Genomic DNA, 18,576 nt, shown 5'->3' with positions numbered 1-18,576 from the left:
AAGACCACACAGGTAAGTCTTGTTACAAAAGAATGTTCTTGTACTTTATTGAACCCGGGTGTCTGAATACCATCAGCCACCCGCATGTCATGGCAAAAACATAAAATACAAAGTAGCTTGCAGTTGTCAGAATGGCTTGCTACAAATGCCACATACAGTTCGATACCCTGGACTTTTCAGTCTAAATACAGTCCTCTTCACCAGGGGTAAAGGTAAATGAAAAATAAACTTTCAAACTTTGCAAACACAGCCAGAGTAATTACAGTTCCCAAAAACCTAGCAATGAATTTCTCAAACGTTTCAGCTTACCTAGCTGAGACACGGATAGGTTTGGCAGAGCAGGCTTCACAGCTGTTTCTATCAGCTGGGCTTCCTGACCAGGGAACACAGCAGGGCATTAAATAAGCTGTGAACTTTACTTAGGTTTTCACACCCCTACAGATAAAGTTCATTTGAACAAACAATGCCCTCCCAGCAGTCATACAGTGTAGCAGAGAGATTTTCTTGCTCTTCCCCTATCACTGTCAGCTGGGCTTGAGTTACGGGAGCCAGCACAAGCACAGCCTTGGTTCCTTCCCCTTAACAACTAACCTCCATGTCAGTGGGGAAATAGCCAGCTTCCAGCAGTGGCTCAGAGATGTTCATAGCCTCTATCTGCTCAGCAGCCTCTGGGGTGGAGCTGAGGTAGTCCTCGGACATCTCCATGTCCTACTGCTGCGGGCTGGAGGAGAAAGACTTTTCCCCTCATCTGCTTCCAAGCCTTGCTGCTTCTGCCGCTGCCTGAGCTCGTTAGCTCTAGCCCCGTCCCGGCTCTCCCTGCTCTCCTTACTGAGATCCCATACTCTGTTTTTATGTTGGTTAAAGCCCCACCCCTCTCTCCTAGGAGCAGCTGGGTTAGGCAGGAAATCCCTAGGGAAATAATTCAGGTTTATCCTAGGCTGGTAATGAGCATACCTTCCAGCACTGGGACTCCACTTCTCAATAAGAGTCCTATCAGGCTTTCTAGAGTACCTGTCCTGAGATGGCGCTCTCTGCTGGATGTACCTATGCTCCTGTCTCTCCTGCCATACCTCACTGTCTGAGGGGTAGTCAGCCAAAACCAAACCTTTACTTTTAACCTGGTCAACCCTTCTGACCAGGGACCGTGTTTTGCTTTTATCCCTTACAGGGACAAAGCTGGCCACAGGTTTGTCACAACTGAGAGGTAAAAAAATTTTACCTCAGAAAAATCAGGTAACGAGGCCGGGACAGCAAATGAGTTACACTTCAAGACCCACAAAAGGATACGAGGACCATCCACTTAAGCCAGGATCAATAGATCAATCCAGCATGTTTGCAACCTATCCTTAAGAACTGGAGAGGTACCAGAGGACTGGAGACTGGCGAATGTCACACCTATCTTCAAGAAGGGATCGAGGGGTGACCCCGGGAACTACAGGCCGGTGAGCCTGACTTCAATTATAGGGAAGATGGTGGAAGCTATGATCAAGGACAGCATTTGCGAGCACATTGAGGGAAATGGCCTACTGAGAAAAAGCCAGCACGGATTCTGTAAGGGAAGGTCGTGCTTAACGAACCTTCTGTACTTCTTTGAGGAAATAAGCAGTCGGGTGGACAATGGGGAACCCGTCGACATCATTTACCTCGATTTCCAAAAGGCTTTCGACAAGGTTCCACATGAAAGGCTGCTTAGGAAGCTATGGAGCCACGGGGTGAGAGGGGATGTGCACAGATGGATCGAGCACTGGTTGTCGGGTAGACTGCAGAGGGTCGGAGTAAAGGGCCAATTTTCTGACTGGCAGGGAGTCACGAGCGGTGTGCCACAGGGATCAGTGCTGGGGCCGTTACTCTTCAACATATTTATCAATGACCTGGAAAAGGAGGCAAAGTGCGAGGTTATAAAATTTGCAGACGACACCAAACTGTGCGGCAGAGTTAGCTCCAGGGAAGAGTGTGAGGACCTGCAAAGGGACCTAGACAGGCTGGAAGACTGGGCAAACAAATGGCAAATGCGCTTTAACGTAAAAAAATGCAAGGTCATGCATATAGGGAAAAAGAACCCGTTGTTCAACTACAAAATGGGGGGGGCATTGTTAGGAGAAAGCAGTCTTGAGAGAGACTTGGGTGTGCTGGTGGATGCATCACTGAAGCCATCTGCACAGTGCGCAGCGGCCTCGAAAAAAGCCAACAGGATGCTGGGCATCATAAAGAGGGGCATAACAACCAGGACGCGGGAAGTCATCATGCCATTGTATCGATCGATGGTGCGTCCTCATCTGGAATACTGCGTTCAGTATTGGTCGCCGTACCTCAAGAAAGACATGGCGGTACTTGAGAGAGTCCAAAGGAGAGCAACGAAACTGGTAAGAGGGCTGGAACACTGCCCATACGCCGAGAGGTTGGACAGGCTGGGGCTCTTCTCTCTGGAAAAAAGGAGGCTCAGGGGTGATATGATAGAGACCTTCAAGATCATGAGGGGCATGGAGAGGGTGGATAGGGACAAATTCTTCAGGCTGAAGGGGACAACAGGTACGAGGGGACATTCGGAGAAACTGAAGGGAGATAGGTTCAAAACAAATGCAAGGAAGTTTTTCTTCACCCAAAGGGTCGTGGACACTTGGAATGCGCTACCGGAGGAGGTGATCGGGCAGAGTACGGTACAGGGATTCAAACAGAGACTGGACAGATTCCTGGGGGATAAAGGGATCGTGGGATACTGAAAAAGTATAGTGGGATACTGGGATACTGAGAAAGTATAAACCCAACCAGGTCGAGCATGTGCAAGACCGGAGGGCTAGGACTTCGATGGGAAGATAGGACTCATCAGGAAGCCAAGATGGCATGGGGGCCCCTTCTGGTGATTTAGACAGGTCATGACCTGTATGGGCCGCCGCGGGAGCGGACTGCTGGGCTTGATGGACCTATGGTCTGACCCGGTGGAGGCACTGCTTATGTTCTTATGTTCTTATAGCATCTATTGATCAATAGATCAATAGATTCTATAGCATTCAGAGATTACCACTCATCAGAAGCAACTATTAGAATTGGGTTTGGGATTTGCACCCCATCCAAAAATATGATTCATTTAAAGTTTGAATTGCCCTTTTCTGATTTTTTTCAAAACTGAAGCGAATCACAGGGCTGTGTTTCCTGTGTGAAAAGAGTCGCTGCAGAGGTATTGAAGAAAATCCTAGTATGTGTTAGTTTGATACCCTCATTTATAAAATTGTAAGTGCTGGCTGGTATTGTGTATACATCTCTGAAAAGCAGCACAGCCTCCAAATATCATTCACACCACCACTAAAGCACAGGAAGAGAGATCAACAGCCAGAGACACTTTCTAGTTCAGTCACAAATGCTGTTTATTTTTTATTGAAGGCTTCTATACCGCTACTAATGACTGGGGAGTCAATTCAGAGCAGTTTACATGAGCTTCTGTAAAGGTGTTACAATACAGAGTTAGCGTTTTCTGAAATGGTTTTCAATACAGACACATTTATACCATAATCAGTCATCCTACGTATATACACATATAATACTAGTATCGTGTACAATGTTCATACTAAATCCTACTTATATGCACACATAATATCTGTATCATGTTCTATGGGCTCCTTTTACAAAGATGCGCTAAAATGCCCCGCGCGCTAGCCGCTACCGCCTCCTTTTAAGCAGGCGGGGATTTTTCAGCTAGCGTGCACTAATCTTGTACATGCACTAAAAACGCTAGCGCACCTTAGTAAAAGGAGACCCATGTTGTGTTCCTAATGGGGACTAGCCAGCTATCGCCTCTATTTTGCTTTAATAGTTAAAGTAGTCTGTGAAGAGGATGGTCCTTTATCCCTTTCTTGAACATTCCGGTGTCCTTTTCTAGTTTTAATTCCTTCAGAAGGGAGTTCCACCACCTTGGAGCCATCACTGAGAACATTCTTGTCCTAACGCTATTGTATTTCATGTCTCTGAAGGAGCGTATTTCCAAGAGATACAGTACTCTCTCGATATTCGCGGGGGTTTCGTTCCAGGAACCCCCCGCGAATGCTGAAAAACCGCAAATACGGTTTTTAGCGGGGGAGATAGGAGAGGGCAACCGGAGAGGCAGGAGAGGGCTTCCGGAGCGCCAGCGAATGAAGGAAATCACTCGCGGCATGCTCTGACCGCCCCTACCTGCACTAAAGTCGGGCCTCACCAATCAGGAGCTGCTTTGACACGTAGCTCCTGATTGGTGAGGCCCGACTTTAGTGCAGGAAGAGGTGTTTGGAGCATACCACAAGTGATTTCCTTCACTCACCAGTGCTCCGGCTGCCCTCTCCTGCCCGATCATTTGCAGTTGGAAAATCCCTGAATGACCGGGACTGATAACAGTGAACCACAAATGACCGGGGGAACACTGAATTCTTGGCTCGAGCGCATGGCACTTGCCGGTATATGGTAATATAGTCTGGCTGCTAGATATTGCAGCTCCGAGAGATGAATGGCTTGTGTTTATCAGATGCTTCATAAGTATTAAGACTCCCTTTTAGTATGTATTATATCTCTCTTATTTTAATTTCAATGCTGTTAATAAGTATATTTTCTTAAAGTGTTTCATGGTAGTCCTATTCTCTCTACCTCATTCATTGTATTTGTGCTTATATTTTTACTACTGTTATGCTGTTAACAAAATTGAACGTTTTATGTTGAATTATACCTGCGGTACACCAACCTGGGTGAATCGCTTCATAAAAGCGGTGAAAAAAAAATCTCAATAAATAAATAAATTGCTGCAGTTGCCAGTGCTGAAGAGTCGGTACATCAAACCTTTGACTCCGACTTCAACTCCTACTACGCATAGCAAATGTAAAAACAAATTAATTAATTATAGAAAACACAGAATATTTATTTATGTACAAAGTTAGGACTAACACACCGCAAAATATATTTATTTGAAGTTTGAGCAAAGAACCTGAACAAAAAAAAAAATGAAATTTATCATATATTATAATGTTGTAAGATTTTTTATTTGAAGCTGAAGTCAGAGTCTGTATATTTTTGCCGACTCCATAATTCCAACTCCATCTCCACAACCCTAGTTGAAACAAGATTTCAGCCCTAGAAGGATGAGTCTTTGTACACCTCCCCCTCCGTATTTGCGGTTTTGTTAACCGCGGTTTCACTTATTTGCGGTTTTTCGTTCCCTGGCTCCACCCCCAAATTTACATCACAGGAAATCGCTGCTCCCGGCATTGCACAGAGGAAATCACAGCTCCCGGCGTTTCACAGAGAAAATCGATGCTCCCAGCGTTGTACGGAGCAAAGCGCTACACTTGCAGGTCAGGTTATTCGCGTTTTTTTATCTTTTTTAGGGAATTTTACAGAAAAACCGTGAATAACATACAAAAAGTTATTTGCAGTTTTTCGGTATTCACTGCCATGCTGTTCTCCTATTACCGCGAATGCGGAGGGGGAAGTGTAACTGGATGCTGACTGTGAAACGGAAGAGATGAATATTGGATTTCTAATTACTTGCTTAATTACTGCCGATGCTTAATTACTGTCGAGATGAATTTTGAGCTTCAGGTAAGATAAATGTTGATCACCTGGGAAAAGATAGGATGCATATCCCAGGGGCGGAGAAGGGGGGGATCATGAGAGTGTCTGCTCCTAAATCCAAGATGGAGAATTCTGCACTGCAAGGAGGGGTGTAAAGAACAGCCAAAAAAGTTTAGTATAGCTTATTAGATAGATTGCAAATATAAACAAAAGTAAAATCTACAAGCGGCATAATTAAAAAAAAATAGTCTAAGTCTGTTTTGGGCCTAGGGTGCCAATCGTCCAAAGTCGGCAGCGTCTAAAATCCATTCTCGAAAAATACATCCAAAATATTTTTTGTTCAAGAATTGGCTACATCTTCGTCCAGCTATTTGATCATCTAGACCAGTGTTTTTCAACCTTTTTTGGGCAAAGGCACACTTGTTTCATGAAAAAAATCACGAGGCACACCACCATTAGAAAATGTTAAAAAATTTAACTCTGTGCCTATATTGACTATATATAAAGTAATTCTCTTGAATAGGAATCAAATAAACACAAAGAAAGTATTTTATAATTACTTTATTATGAAATATTAAGTAAACAGAATAGTGAAAAATTATAAAATACATTATTCAGTGTGAAACCTGGGCCTGTTTGGCTGAACACAAAGCTGATATTCTGGCTGGAATCGAAGAAAGACACACACTTAGCTCTCAGTCTCTCTCTGTATTTGGTTTTTATAGCAATCATGCTTGAAAAGCTAATCTCACACAGATATGTAGTGGAAAATGGGAGCAATGTCAAAATAGCTTTGTTTGCCAGAAGGGGGAACTCCTTGGCGGTATCCAACCAAAAACTGTCCAAAGGTAGATCAGCAAATCTTAGCTTGAAACCACGATTTTGTCTCAGTTCAGTTAGTTCCTCCTGCTCCTGTAAAGTCATGTCCTTTCCACCAACTGATGCTGAGCTATAAGGGTCTCTAACCCAGTCAAGGCATTCAGTGGAGACTGAAGAGAAATAAAATGACAACTTCTCCTCAAGAGTTTTTAAATGTTTAACTATTATCTCACACAGTGCAGCAGTGTGAACACCTTGCCATTGCTTGGTGAGTGTGAACATTTCAAGATTGCCACTTTCCACGTGTTGATGCCAGAGTTGCACCTTTGAACGGAATCCATTTATTTTATCTGTACTTGTAAGCAGGTTTTCACTTCGGCCTTGCATTCGTGTGTTCAGTTCATTCAGATGATAAAATATATCTGCCAGGTATGCCAGCCTTGCACACCACTCATCACTTGCAAGCTGCTTTGCGTAATCTGACCTCTCATTTGTCAGAAACACTTTAAGTTCCTCCCGCAGCTCATACACACGAACCAAGACCTTGCCACGCGACAACCACCGGACCTCCGTATGAAACAGCAAGGTTTTATGCTTCGCTCCCATCTCCTCACACAAAGCTGCAAATATGCGACTTTTCACGGGTCATGACTTTACAAAGTTTACCATGCACACAACATCATCCAACACATGAACTAGGACTGCTGGTAAAGTCTTGGCTACGAGGGCCTCGCGGTGTAAAAAGCAATGCTTAACAATCACATCTGGATTTCTTTCCTTCACTCTGCTTACAAAGCCTTTGGTGCGCCCGACCATGGCTGCAGCTCCATCGGTGCAGACACTTGTGCAGTTTTCCTACTTAAGTCCTCCTTTTTCAAGGTATTCTGATGTAACCTGAAAAATTTCTTCTCCTGTTGTTTTTTCTGGCAATGCCTTGCAAAAAAAGAAGTTTTCTCTAATTGCATCACCATCAACAAAACGCACATTGGCCAAGAGTTGAGCATGTCCACTGATATCAGTAGACTCGTCAAGTTGCAATGCAAATTTCTCACTGATACGGATCTTTTCCAAAACCACACTTTCGATGTCTGCAGACATGTCATTAATACGTCTGGAAATTGTGTTGTCTGAGAGAGGGACTTTGGCTATTTCCTTAGCTGCTTCAGGTCCGAGCATCTCCTCTACAATAGCTTTGCAGGCAGGAAGTATTAATGTCTCTGCCACAGTGTGCGACTTTTTTGACTTGGCTATAAGTTCAGCAACTTGATAGCTAGCTTTAAGAACTCTTTCATTTACTTTTGTGGTTTTTCTCATGAAAGTTGCCTGTTTCTCCGTGTTGTCACGCAGGCGAACAAAATAGTCTGCATTCTTGTTTTGAAGCGAAGGGTGTTTCGTTTGGAGATGGTGTTTAAGTTTGCTTGGGACCATAGCACTGTTAGCTAGCTTTTCACCACACACCACGCACAGTGGAGTTGGTTTGTTTGCATCTCCAGTGAAAGTAAATCCAACTGAAATATAGCTTTCGCTATATTGCCTTGCGCCAGAGAATTTGCTTGCGCTAACCATCTTTGCTTTCTTTTGACCCCCACTCATACTTGGGCTCTCATCTGGCTCCAAATTTTGTTCAGAGTCTAGTTCTTTCCTTTTCAAAAACTTGTCCATTACTGCAGTATCTCACTGTCACTCAGGACTTACTGCGCTTGTCTCCTCCAGATAGCCGCTGTCCGTCACACTCAGCACTCTTCTGATCGATCCCCGATGAGCCGGCGGATGACAGCTCCAGATGACAGCTCTGTAAAACTAAACAAGCCAGACTAGCACAGATCAATCCTACACCGTCAATCCTAACAGAAAACCATGTCTTTCAAACACACAGAACACAGAAAACACCTTCGCCTAGTATGGAATATGTCATCACAAACTAACCCCTCACCCTTTTACAAAACTGTAGTGTGGATTTTAGCCACAGTGGTAACAGCCCTGACACTCATAGAATTCTGAGCATCAGAGCTGCTACCACCACGGCTGGCGCTAAAAAACGCTCCACAGTTTTGTAAAAGGGGGGATAAAATAGAAATACACAGTTTCAACGCTGTAGCTCAGAGGTGCCCAAACTTTTTGAGCTTGTGAGCTACTTTAAAATGACCAAGTCAAAATGATCTACCAATAATAAAATTAAAAAACACAAAGCACACTATACGCTGAGAAAATGTTAATTATCATTCCTATTCTGGGTTTTTTTCAAAGAGGTCAAGGCAGATGACTCTATGCATTGTCACCTCAGTAACAACCATACAAAAATAGACAAATATACCCTCCATCCTTTTTATTAAACCACAATAGCAGTTTTTAGCGCAGGGAGCTGCGCTGAATGCCCAGCGCTGCTCTTGACGCTTATAGGCTCCCTGCACTAAAAACCACTATTGCGGTTTAGTAAAAGGTGACCATATTGTAAAATATAGACAGCAGATATAAATTCAGAACTGTGCATAGTAAGTGAAGGGAAGTTTTCATCTCTGGGAATTTACCCAGTTAACTATTAAGTTATTTGGGCAAATTCCTTTGAAAACTGTGGTAATACTGCCTCCACTTTGCTAAATTTAAAATAAAATCATTTTTCCTAACTTGTCTGGTGATTTCTGGTTGCACTTTCTTCTTCCGACTGTGCATCCAATCTTTCTTCCCTTCTATCAGCCTGTATGCTTTCTCTCCTCCACACCTCATTCCCTCCCCCAACTTTTTCTTCCTCTCTCCCTGACCTTTCTTTCTTTTTTTCTGTTTCTCTTCTTTCCTTCTGTTTCCCTGCCTGCCCCCTTTCTTTCTTTCTCCCTGCCGTTCCCCAAGCCACTGCCACTGCCGCTGCCATCGGGGAACAGGACCCACCAATGGATAACAGGCCCCAAAGCCGACGCCGACGCATGCTCTCCCTGACGTCAATTCTGCAATCGGAGAGGAAGTTCCGCCCAGCCAGGCAGCGATTGGCTGGCCCGAACTTCCTCTCCGACTGCAGAATTGACGTCGGGGAGAAGAAGACTTATCGGCTCGATAGATTAGATCGCCAAGACAAAGTGAGTCCTGGGTGATCGACTCACTTTGCCTTGGCGAGCTACTGGCGCCCCTGCCTTAGAACACTGCTTAGGACCCTGGGGGAGCCCGGGCCCCCTGTCAGCTCCGGGCCCCTGAATGCAGGACTGGTAGTACTGCCCTGATGGCGGCCCTGCGGCACACCAGGCAACATCTCGCAACACAGAACAGCGGTTGAAAAACACTGATCTAGACCACTAAGTCGTTTATCTTTATACCACATTCTCGTCCAAAAAAATCATCCAAGTCCAAACGCCTAGAAAAGACCTTTTGGATGTCGGAGGGACCAGAAAAGTGATGCACTAACCACCCAGACATGGCAATAGAATAGTGGGGCACCTTATAGGGCACTGCTGTGAACTTCACAAAAAGGGTGCCACATAAACATCTCACCAATAATCCCTTATAGGTCATAGTGAGCCCCCAAAACACCTCAAAACAAGTTTCAAGTTTATTTATAGCTTGATATACCGACCATCACAAGTATCTGGACGGTTTACAATAATAAGAGTTAAAATATTTTAAAATAGCTTAAAAATACCACCCCAATAGCCCTTATGGCTACAGGTGCCACCTATATGGCAATAGGGTTGGGGGGGTTCTGGTGGGCTCATATTTTCTACCATGAATGCAATGGTTACAGCAGCTTATAGGCCTGGGTCCTCCTCTCTATGGTTCACTAGCCCAACTCCCAGACTACTTAAGCCACCTCTGTGCAGCTCTGCTAGGTTTTCCTATGCTAAGTGCTGATGTTTTGGAGGCAGGTATGCATGTTTTTATTCTGATTTTTATGGTGGTATGGCGGGGGTCCATGATCACTGGGGGAGTGTGTGGAAGTCTGTACTTTGTCCCTGCAATTGTTATCTGTTCACTTTGAATACCTACTGGACACTTATACCTGTTTTTAGATCGCCTAAGTCACAACGTATAAGTTCTGTGTAGGCAGTCTCGTTAAACTTTTGATTATCAATGCAGGACAACTAAGTCTAGGTTGGCCCACATCCCGCCTATCTCCTGCCCTAACCACTTCTTTAAAAAAATGCCCTTTTTCACTCTGGCGTACAGCAGCTGTCAAAAGGCCTAAGGTGCTTTTAGATACATCTAAAACCTGTTTCGATTATCAGCATTTAGATGACCAGTCTTTTAGGCTGTCCAAGTACTGATTTAGGCAGGTCTTTAGACGTATTTCTGTTTCGATTATGAACCTCTGTTTTACAAGATAAAAAAAATTGGGTGGGGGGGCTTTAAAACAAAGACATTATACAATCATCATTCAAACAGACTTACATGCACAAGAGGTAAGGGAAAAGTAACTAAGTGCTTTCGGGTAGTGGGCATGGATAGAACATATGGATCGGGAATATTATGCTTCAGAATATTGCAGCACACCGCACTCCAGAAATTAAACCTAGTTTACTGACATAGCAACAAATGAATTTTCCCCGATGAAGGTCAGATGACTGAAATGCTCGAATGAGAATAGAGCGTCGGGCAGGTGATATTTAAAACCAACGTTGGACTAGCAACAGGCTATCGAAGATAAGTGTTGCTACTGTATGGGTTGAATCAAAAGTTTTTCATAAGGTAGCTTCTTGAATGAATTAGGAGTTGTGCGATTTGAAAAAGGAATTTTAGTAATAGCCCCTTATGAATAACTCTCAGCACAGACGCTGCCGATGGCCCCAATCCACACACTGACCCCCCTGCGCACGCTGACCATCTCCCTTCTACCTGCACCTTCCCCGCGGCCCTCTTCGGCGACTCGGCAGGGGCAGCGATCAAGACAGGCTGCTGATGTCGGGACCTTCCCTCTCTGAGTCCCGCCTATTTTGTTTCAACTTCCTGTTTCCGCATAGGCGAGACTCACAAAGGGAATGCCCGACATCTGGAGCCTGTCTTGATCGCCTGAGGCTGGGAGGAACAGCAGATTTCCGCCAACACCACCGGGGCAGGAAATTTAACCATGTTGATCTCGCCGGCCCTGCACGGACCAGCAGGAATTTTCTGTGGACCGGCACCAGTTCGCAGACCGGTGGTTGAAGAACAGTGGTCTACTGCACTGATTACCTGTAGAAGCAAGAGTATTATTCAAATTTGACATCGGGATTGTCTCCAACTTATCTTCCCCCCCCCCCACTTTGAGTTATATAAGCCATTGAGGGAAACTAGAAGATTTCATTTATTTGCCTATCCCAAGGTAAATGCTTTTTTAGACAGGTCACTAGCATTTCAAGCAGGCAAACTGCAATCTTGGTTAGGTGAATGTATCCATCAAGCTATGTCTTATTGGTTTTTTTTTTTCGGAAATTAGTTAAGCCCACTTTCTTTGACAAATTCATTACCTAACTTAGAAGTTTTTAAGATTGTAACTAGCACCATATTTATTGAGTGATTGTACTTCGCTGATTGTCCAGTTTCTCTTAGTGTAAACCACCTAGAACTTCTGGTGATGGCGATATAGAAGAATAAAGTTATTATTATTATCAAGATAGAGTGGAAGAACATTTCGTAATATTGGGGCTATTACGGAGCAGAGAATACAAGTACAATACTAGCAATTGCAAACACAAAACAAATGTAAACATGCACACAAAGCTGTAGGGACAAAACACCATTTACATCAGAATCCGGATATTATAGCCCTTTGTGTATTCTAGGTTTCTGTTCAGCATTTGATTATATTGATCATGTTTTTCTTTTTTTTTTGTTCAATGATTTTTATTGAATATTTCAAGAAATATACAGAAAGCAGTGTAAACACACAAAATCTGACTGAGAACCAGTGACATAAAATAAGACCATGTCTATAGTCAGTAACATATAACCGGATTAATAAAAAAGAATTCAAGATATGTGCAACTGCTAGTAGAAGATATATGAAAAGCAGAAAAGCGAGGAGAGTGAAAAAGAGAAAGGGAGATAGAGGGAGGGACAAAGAGAGAGCAAGAGATAGATGAGTAGAAAAAGAGGCAGAAGTGTCTATGGAGTAGAATGAACATATGAATCTAAAAATGACCAAGGTGATTTTTTCCCCACCATGTTCGTGGAGAGTCGAGAGATCATATTTTTCTCATATGCATAAGATTCAAATTTGTGATACATGCTCAGAGAATTCCACCAAAAGGTGTAGTCGAGTAGTGAGGGTGATTTCCAGTTTTTAAGAATATGCATAAGGGCTGTTACAAACATGGCATCAATGAGTTTAGGCGGACAGTTTGTGTGTGCAAAACAAGGATGTTGAGAACGAAGAATTACAATGTCCAAGGAAATCTCTCCTGAGCATTTAGTTATAGATTTTATAGTGTCCCAAATATGAATCCAGAAGGAGTGAACCATAGAACATTGAAAGAGCATATGGTCAAGAGTCCCAGACTTTACTAAACAGTTCCAGCAAGTAGAATCTTGTTTTAGCTTCGCTTTCCACATGCGAAATGGAGTCCATACTGCATTCCACATAACGAAGAACATTGATTGCGAGACTCTTGAAGATAGAAGAGGGCGATTCGTGGAAGACCAGAAAAGTTCCCAATCTATGTCAGTTAACGCAGTCTGTAGACACGAGTCCCAATGGTTCATTAACTGAGGTGAAAAGGTGAAAAAATGGTCCCTTAGAATACCATAGAAAAGAGATATCGCTCTACCCTTTGTTAAGGCCAGAGTAGACCAGTGACGAACAGTGTGAATAGAAGTCATAAAGTCATGACGCATATGTAGTTTAGACAGTATTTCGGTAAGCGTAAGCCATTGGGGATATATAGAGGGTGGAAGTGAATATGCAGAACAAAAAATGTCAAAAGGAATAAATGAAGTAGAAGAGCCCAATTGATGAGCAAACTCGACCCCCGCCCGCTGCCACCTCTTCCATGAGAGGGATCTGCCTTTATTTTGAATTTTAGAGTTATTCCAAAGAGACATGAATGGGCTTTCACTAATAGAAATCTTAGCCGTTGCATCCAGAAGATGAAAGGCGTGCTGCGTTGCACTCAGCAGAGAATACTTTCTCAAGTGTCTAGGTACTGACACCGTGAGGAAGCAGGAGGTGTGCAATGGTGCGCATAAAAAGCGTTCCATTTCGAACCATGTTGGTTGATCCTGAGGATTAGGATCAGCTATCCAATGAGCTCCATATTTATCTAGAGATGCTATATAGTAGTGATAAAAATCTGGTAAATTTAATCCACCATTGATTTTAGAAGCCTTCAGTTTGGCGAGAGCGATACGGGGTTTTTTCTTGTTCCAGATAAATTCAGAGAGTTTCATATTAAGCCAGCGAAAGAATGTTTTCTGGCATAAGAGAGGAAGCATGGAGAGGGTATAATTAATTTGCGGGGCTAGAGTCATTTTAATGGAAGCTATTCTACCCCACCATGACAAATAGAGTGGTGACCAACGAGTTGTAGTGTTTGAAACTAATGCTTTGATTTTGGAAATGTTAAGGTCTTGAGCATGTGATGGATCTTTATGAATTAGGACCCCCAAATATTTCACAGCATTCTGTGACCATGAAAAAGGAAATGGAGCTAGATCCGAGGAGGAAATATGGTCATTAAGAGGAAAGATCTCCGATTTCTCCCAATTAACTGAATATCCAGATATTTGAGAGTATTGAGAGATAATGTTAATAAGATGGGGCAAAGAAACAAGAGGATCTCTAAGAAATAGAAGAACATCATCAGCATAGGCTGCTAATTTAATGTCTCGATTGGACGTGGGGATACCTTTAATTAGGGGACATTGTCGGATAGCTGATAGGAGAGGTTCCAACGCTAAGTCGAATAATAATGGTGATAGGGGACAGCCCTGACGAGTGCCTCTATGAAGGGGGAATTTGTTGGAAAGAGAATTATTAATCAAAATACGGGCTGTAGGTTGTCTATACAGTGTTTCTATCCAATCTGTGAAGAAGGGACCAAAATTGTACCATTTCAGTACTCGGAATAGGAATGGCCATTCCACACGGTCGAAGGCTTTTTCAGCATCTATGGCCAGACCAATCACAGGATCTGACAGTGTTTTGGCGTGGGCATTGATGTGGTGAAATAAGCGTAAATTATCTCCAATGTATCTTTGTTTGATGAAACCTGTTTGATCTTTATGTATAAGGGATGGGATCACTGTGGTGAGTCTCAATGCTAGTAATTTAGCCATAATTTTATAGTCCAGATTAAGGAGAGAGATAGGACGAAAATTTTTAACCAAGGTAGCATCTCGGTCTGGTTTAGGAATAACTACAATAGTGGCCTCAGCAAAATTGAATTGTTTATCCGGAGTGGAGTGAAGAAAATCATAATACGTGAGGAGTTGAGGCGCCAAGAGAGTTCGGAAATTTTTGAAAAACTCATTAGTGAAGCCATCTGGACCCGGGGCTTTCCCAGTGGGTAAAGAAGATATAGCAGTTTCAATTTCAGACGTGGTGATGGGAGCGTCTAGTTTTGCTTTAATGGTTTCTGATATAGTTGGGTGGGTTAAGGAAGTAAGAAAAGAATCCATGTCTGATTCAGGGGTAGAAAGTTCAGATTGGTATAAAGCAGTATAAAATTTTTCAAACTGGGAGGAAATCAGAGATCTGGTTGTTGCTAATCGTCCTGATGAGTCTTGAATAGCTGAGATGTGCAAACGTTTTGATTTAGTTTTAAGATATCTAGCTAAAGGGCGACCCATAAGGTTGTCTCCCATATAATGACCAGAAGAGGAGATAAAAATGTCACGTCGGGCTGTATGTGAGACCATAGTATTATATTCATATTTAAGATTTTGAATGCGTTGGAATATGGAGGGGTCATGCAAATGAGTTGACATATGTTGTAATTCTAAGTTTTTAATAGAAGTTTCTAATTCTTTTTCTTTTTGTATGGATTGTTTCTTTTTCCAGGAGGCTAGTTTAATCAGTTCGCCTCTAAGAGAAACTTTATAAGCTTCCCAAACAATAGCGGGGCAGATTTCTGAATCCTTAGTGTTAATTTCAAAAAATTCCGTGGTGAAGGATTTGATTTTGTCCACTATTGCATCATCTAAAAGCAAGGCATTATTAAGTCGCCAAGAGGGAGATTCTTTGCGTGGGGCGGAGATGGTTAAGTGTAAGGAAATGGCAGCATGGTCTGTAAGAGATATTGGATGTATGATAGTGTTTGCTACTTCTTGAATAAGCGATGGGGAGAGAAGAAAGAAATCGATTCTTGAATAAGTGTTATGTGGTGGTGAAAAGTGAGAGTACTCTCTACCTTTCGGGTGTAATAAGCGCCACGGATCTACTAGGGAGAAGGCTTCCATTAAAGCATGTAAAGCTGAAAAAGATCTGGACTTTGAAGGTTTACAGGAGGATGACCGATCTATATAGATATCTTGAATTTGGTTGAAGTCACCTCCTAATATCAGAGAGCAAGACCCATATTCAACTAACGCCAGCTGAAGATCCTTAAAAAAATCTGGGTGGTCTAAAACAGGAGCGTAAATATTAAGGAGTACAAAATCTACTGAGTGCAACGCAGCGTGTACCAGACACCATCTACCATCAGAGTCTGTTTTAACAGAGTGAATAACTGGAGATAATTTGTTACTGAGAAGTATTGATGTCCCATTTTTCTTCCTCTGAGTTGCGGAGGAATACAAATGAGTGGAATATCCCTTCAATTTAAATTTTGAGGCGGCAGCAGGTGGGAGGTGGGTCTCCTGTAAATAAATCACATCAGGATGTTTATTGAATACATAATTAGCTATCTTTTTCCTCTTAATGGGGTGATTCAAACCGTTCACATTAAAAGAAAAAACATGTAAGTCAGCCATATTTTGTTACAAGCAGTATCAAGACATAGTAAAAATCACCTTTTTGGGGAAAGAGTAAATAATATAACCATAATATCAGGTAGACACTCCTGCCAGAGAGAATAAGTAAAGAGAGAATAAGAGAGAGAGTAAGAACAAGTAAACTAGCAATGAAAGCATGAAGCAAGGTCAGAAAAGAGAAGGACCATACTATCATGCATGAGATGAAACATTTTAAGGGTGCTCCTGTGAGCACGGGGAGGAAACACATACGGAACAACTTGCAAAGCTCCACACCCACTCAATTTTGAAAAACCTGAGAGTAGTGTGCTTATCCACATGAACAATAATTAACAGTGAATTGCACAATTAAACATATGCGATTTATAATATCAGAGACAGAAGTAAACAAATAAATCCGCAGCCCATCATGTTAGTTCATTTTCAAGGATTCCAGAAATGTTGCCAGGTCCTCAGGATCAGTATAGGAGGTAGTGCGGTTATTGTAGGTCACTTTCATCCTAGCAGGATACATCAGACCATATTTAGCTCCAATGTCTTTAAGCTCCTGCCGGTGTGAAAGAAATGCTTTTCTCTTCAAAGCTGTGGTTTTTGCAAGATCAGGCACAATGAAAAACTTCCTACCTTGATGCAAGAGCTGAGATTTAGATTTTGCTGCTGTGAGAATTTGCAGTGCATGCTGAAATCTGAGCAACTTAGCCACTATGGGTCTGGGAGAAGTGGCATGTGGGGAGAGGTGAGATGGCACACGGTGAGCACGCTCTATTTCTAGAGGAGGTGAAAAGACAAGCCCCAAGGCAGCAGGCAGGAAGGTAGAGAGAAAGGAAGCCATATCAGAGCCCTCCGAAGATTCAGGTAGCCCAATAATTCTGATATTAGATCTTCTACTGCGATTAGAGAGATCTTCATAGTCTCTCTGCAGGGTAGTAATCAGTTTATCATGGTTGGCTACAGCTTCTTGCAGGGATGAAATGGCAGTCGATTTTTCTTCCAGTGCATCCAATCTGTGACGGGCGTCCACAAATTGTGAATTAAGTGCCTCTATTTCTCCCCTCAGCAGCTTAGTTTCTTCAACCTGCTCCTGTATTATGCCCCTGATCGATCTCACTTCCTTCAGGAGCAGGTCTAGTGAGGCTTCGTCGGTTTTCGGCGCCATTTTCTCCGGCGTGCTTGGATCGGGTTTTAGCCTTTTCCCTCCAAGGGGCGCGGGTGAAGCAGCGTCGGTTTTTGCCGGTTTCGGAGGCGACATAGGGGATCCAGGCAACAAGATCGCGGCGAAAATCGCAAAATTTTGCGAAAAGAAAGCACTTTTTATTAGCGTTTTGAGTGTGGGTGAAGAGGAGCAGCTATGCCATACGTGTTGGCTCCGCGGTAGTCAGGCCACGCCCCCTGATCATGTTTTTCTACTCTACTATTTTCATGAGCTTACATCTTACTCACAAACACTCATCTTTCAAGTCTCTACAGATTCCAAAGTGTCCTGTGTACATCATGTACAATGTAATGTTTCTCAATGTTCTCTTTTGGCCCCTACATTATTTAACCTATTCCTAGCTCCTAGCTGGCCATTATCATACAATAGTTACACTGTAGTCTCTAAATCTACACTGATGATATTCAGATTTTTTCTCACTGACCCTACAACTTTAGCTATTTCACATTAGCAGTCCACAACTAACTGGCTAGACCAGTGTCCCACAAACGTTTTTACTTGGCAGCAAAGTAAACTCTGGTCCATGGCTGGAGGGCACAAATGCTCAGACATCAACATGATGATGTCTCATGCATGCGTGATGGTCATCACATTGATGTCTGTGCATGCACAAAAGCCCTCCAGATGGGGTACTGAGCTGCCAGTGGAGGGTGCTGGAGAAGAACAGCCACAGAGAAGAGGAGAAGCACTAGCAAGAAGAAGAGGCATGGGCGCAGGCTGCCTACAGGACGTGCCACTCACCATGAGAGGCATGGCTTGTAGGCAGTTAGCCAGTACCAGCAACTCTCCTCCTCGCCGGCATCTCACAGAATCTCAACAATTTTCAATACACTGGGCTAACCATAAATTGGTTTTGAACATTGGGAAATGTGTATCCTTCCAGTTTGGACATTCATGCACCATTCCAGGACTACTGCCTCACTCTCAATAACTCTAAAGCTCCACCCAAGTACTTCGGGTGACCTGGATTCCACCTTTTCATTACAGCCACAAATTTCTGCAATGGTTAGAGCATCATTTATTCCCTTTGTAGAATTAAATAGGTGAAAAGTTTGGCTTTTGTATTATGATCTGAAGACCTTGCTAGCTACCTTAATTGGACTACTGCAATGCACTATATAATGATTTTCCTTGAGCTTCGCTAAAAA

At 43.0% G+C, this 18,576-nt stretch overlaps 1 protein-coding gene across 5 annotated transcripts in view; it reads right to left on the bottom strand.

Annotated features, from left to right (window-relative positions):
- The window catches only part of FRAS1 (Fraser extracellular matrix complex subunit 1), a 741,777-nt gene that overhangs the window by 527,141 nt on the left and 196,060 nt on the right, over positions 1 to 18,576 (bottom strand). For 4 of the 5 annotated variants that reach the window (XM_033963422.1, XM_033963441.1, XM_033963450.1 and 1 more), the window contains exon 1: positions 592 to 800. The exons of the other annotated variant lie outside the window; for it this stretch is intronic. In XM_033963422.1, the coding sequence (XP_033819313.1) occupies positions 592 to 705 (114 nt within the window). In that variant the 5' untranslated portion in view covers positions 706 to 800. Of the gene's footprint in view, positions 1 to 591; positions 801 to 18,576 lie in introns of those variants that run through there. 5 annotated transcript variants of the gene reach the window in all.

This window comes from Geotrypetes seraphini, chromosome 1, assembly GCF_902459505.1.
Source record: "Geotrypetes seraphini chromosome 1, aGeoSer1.1, whole genome shotgun sequence".
Taxonomy (NCBI): domain Eukaryota; kingdom Metazoa; phylum Chordata; class Amphibia; order Gymnophiona; family Dermophiidae; genus Geotrypetes; species Geotrypetes seraphini.
Note: the sequence above shows the minus strand (reverse complement) of the source record. Positions and strands in the feature narration are given on the sequence as shown.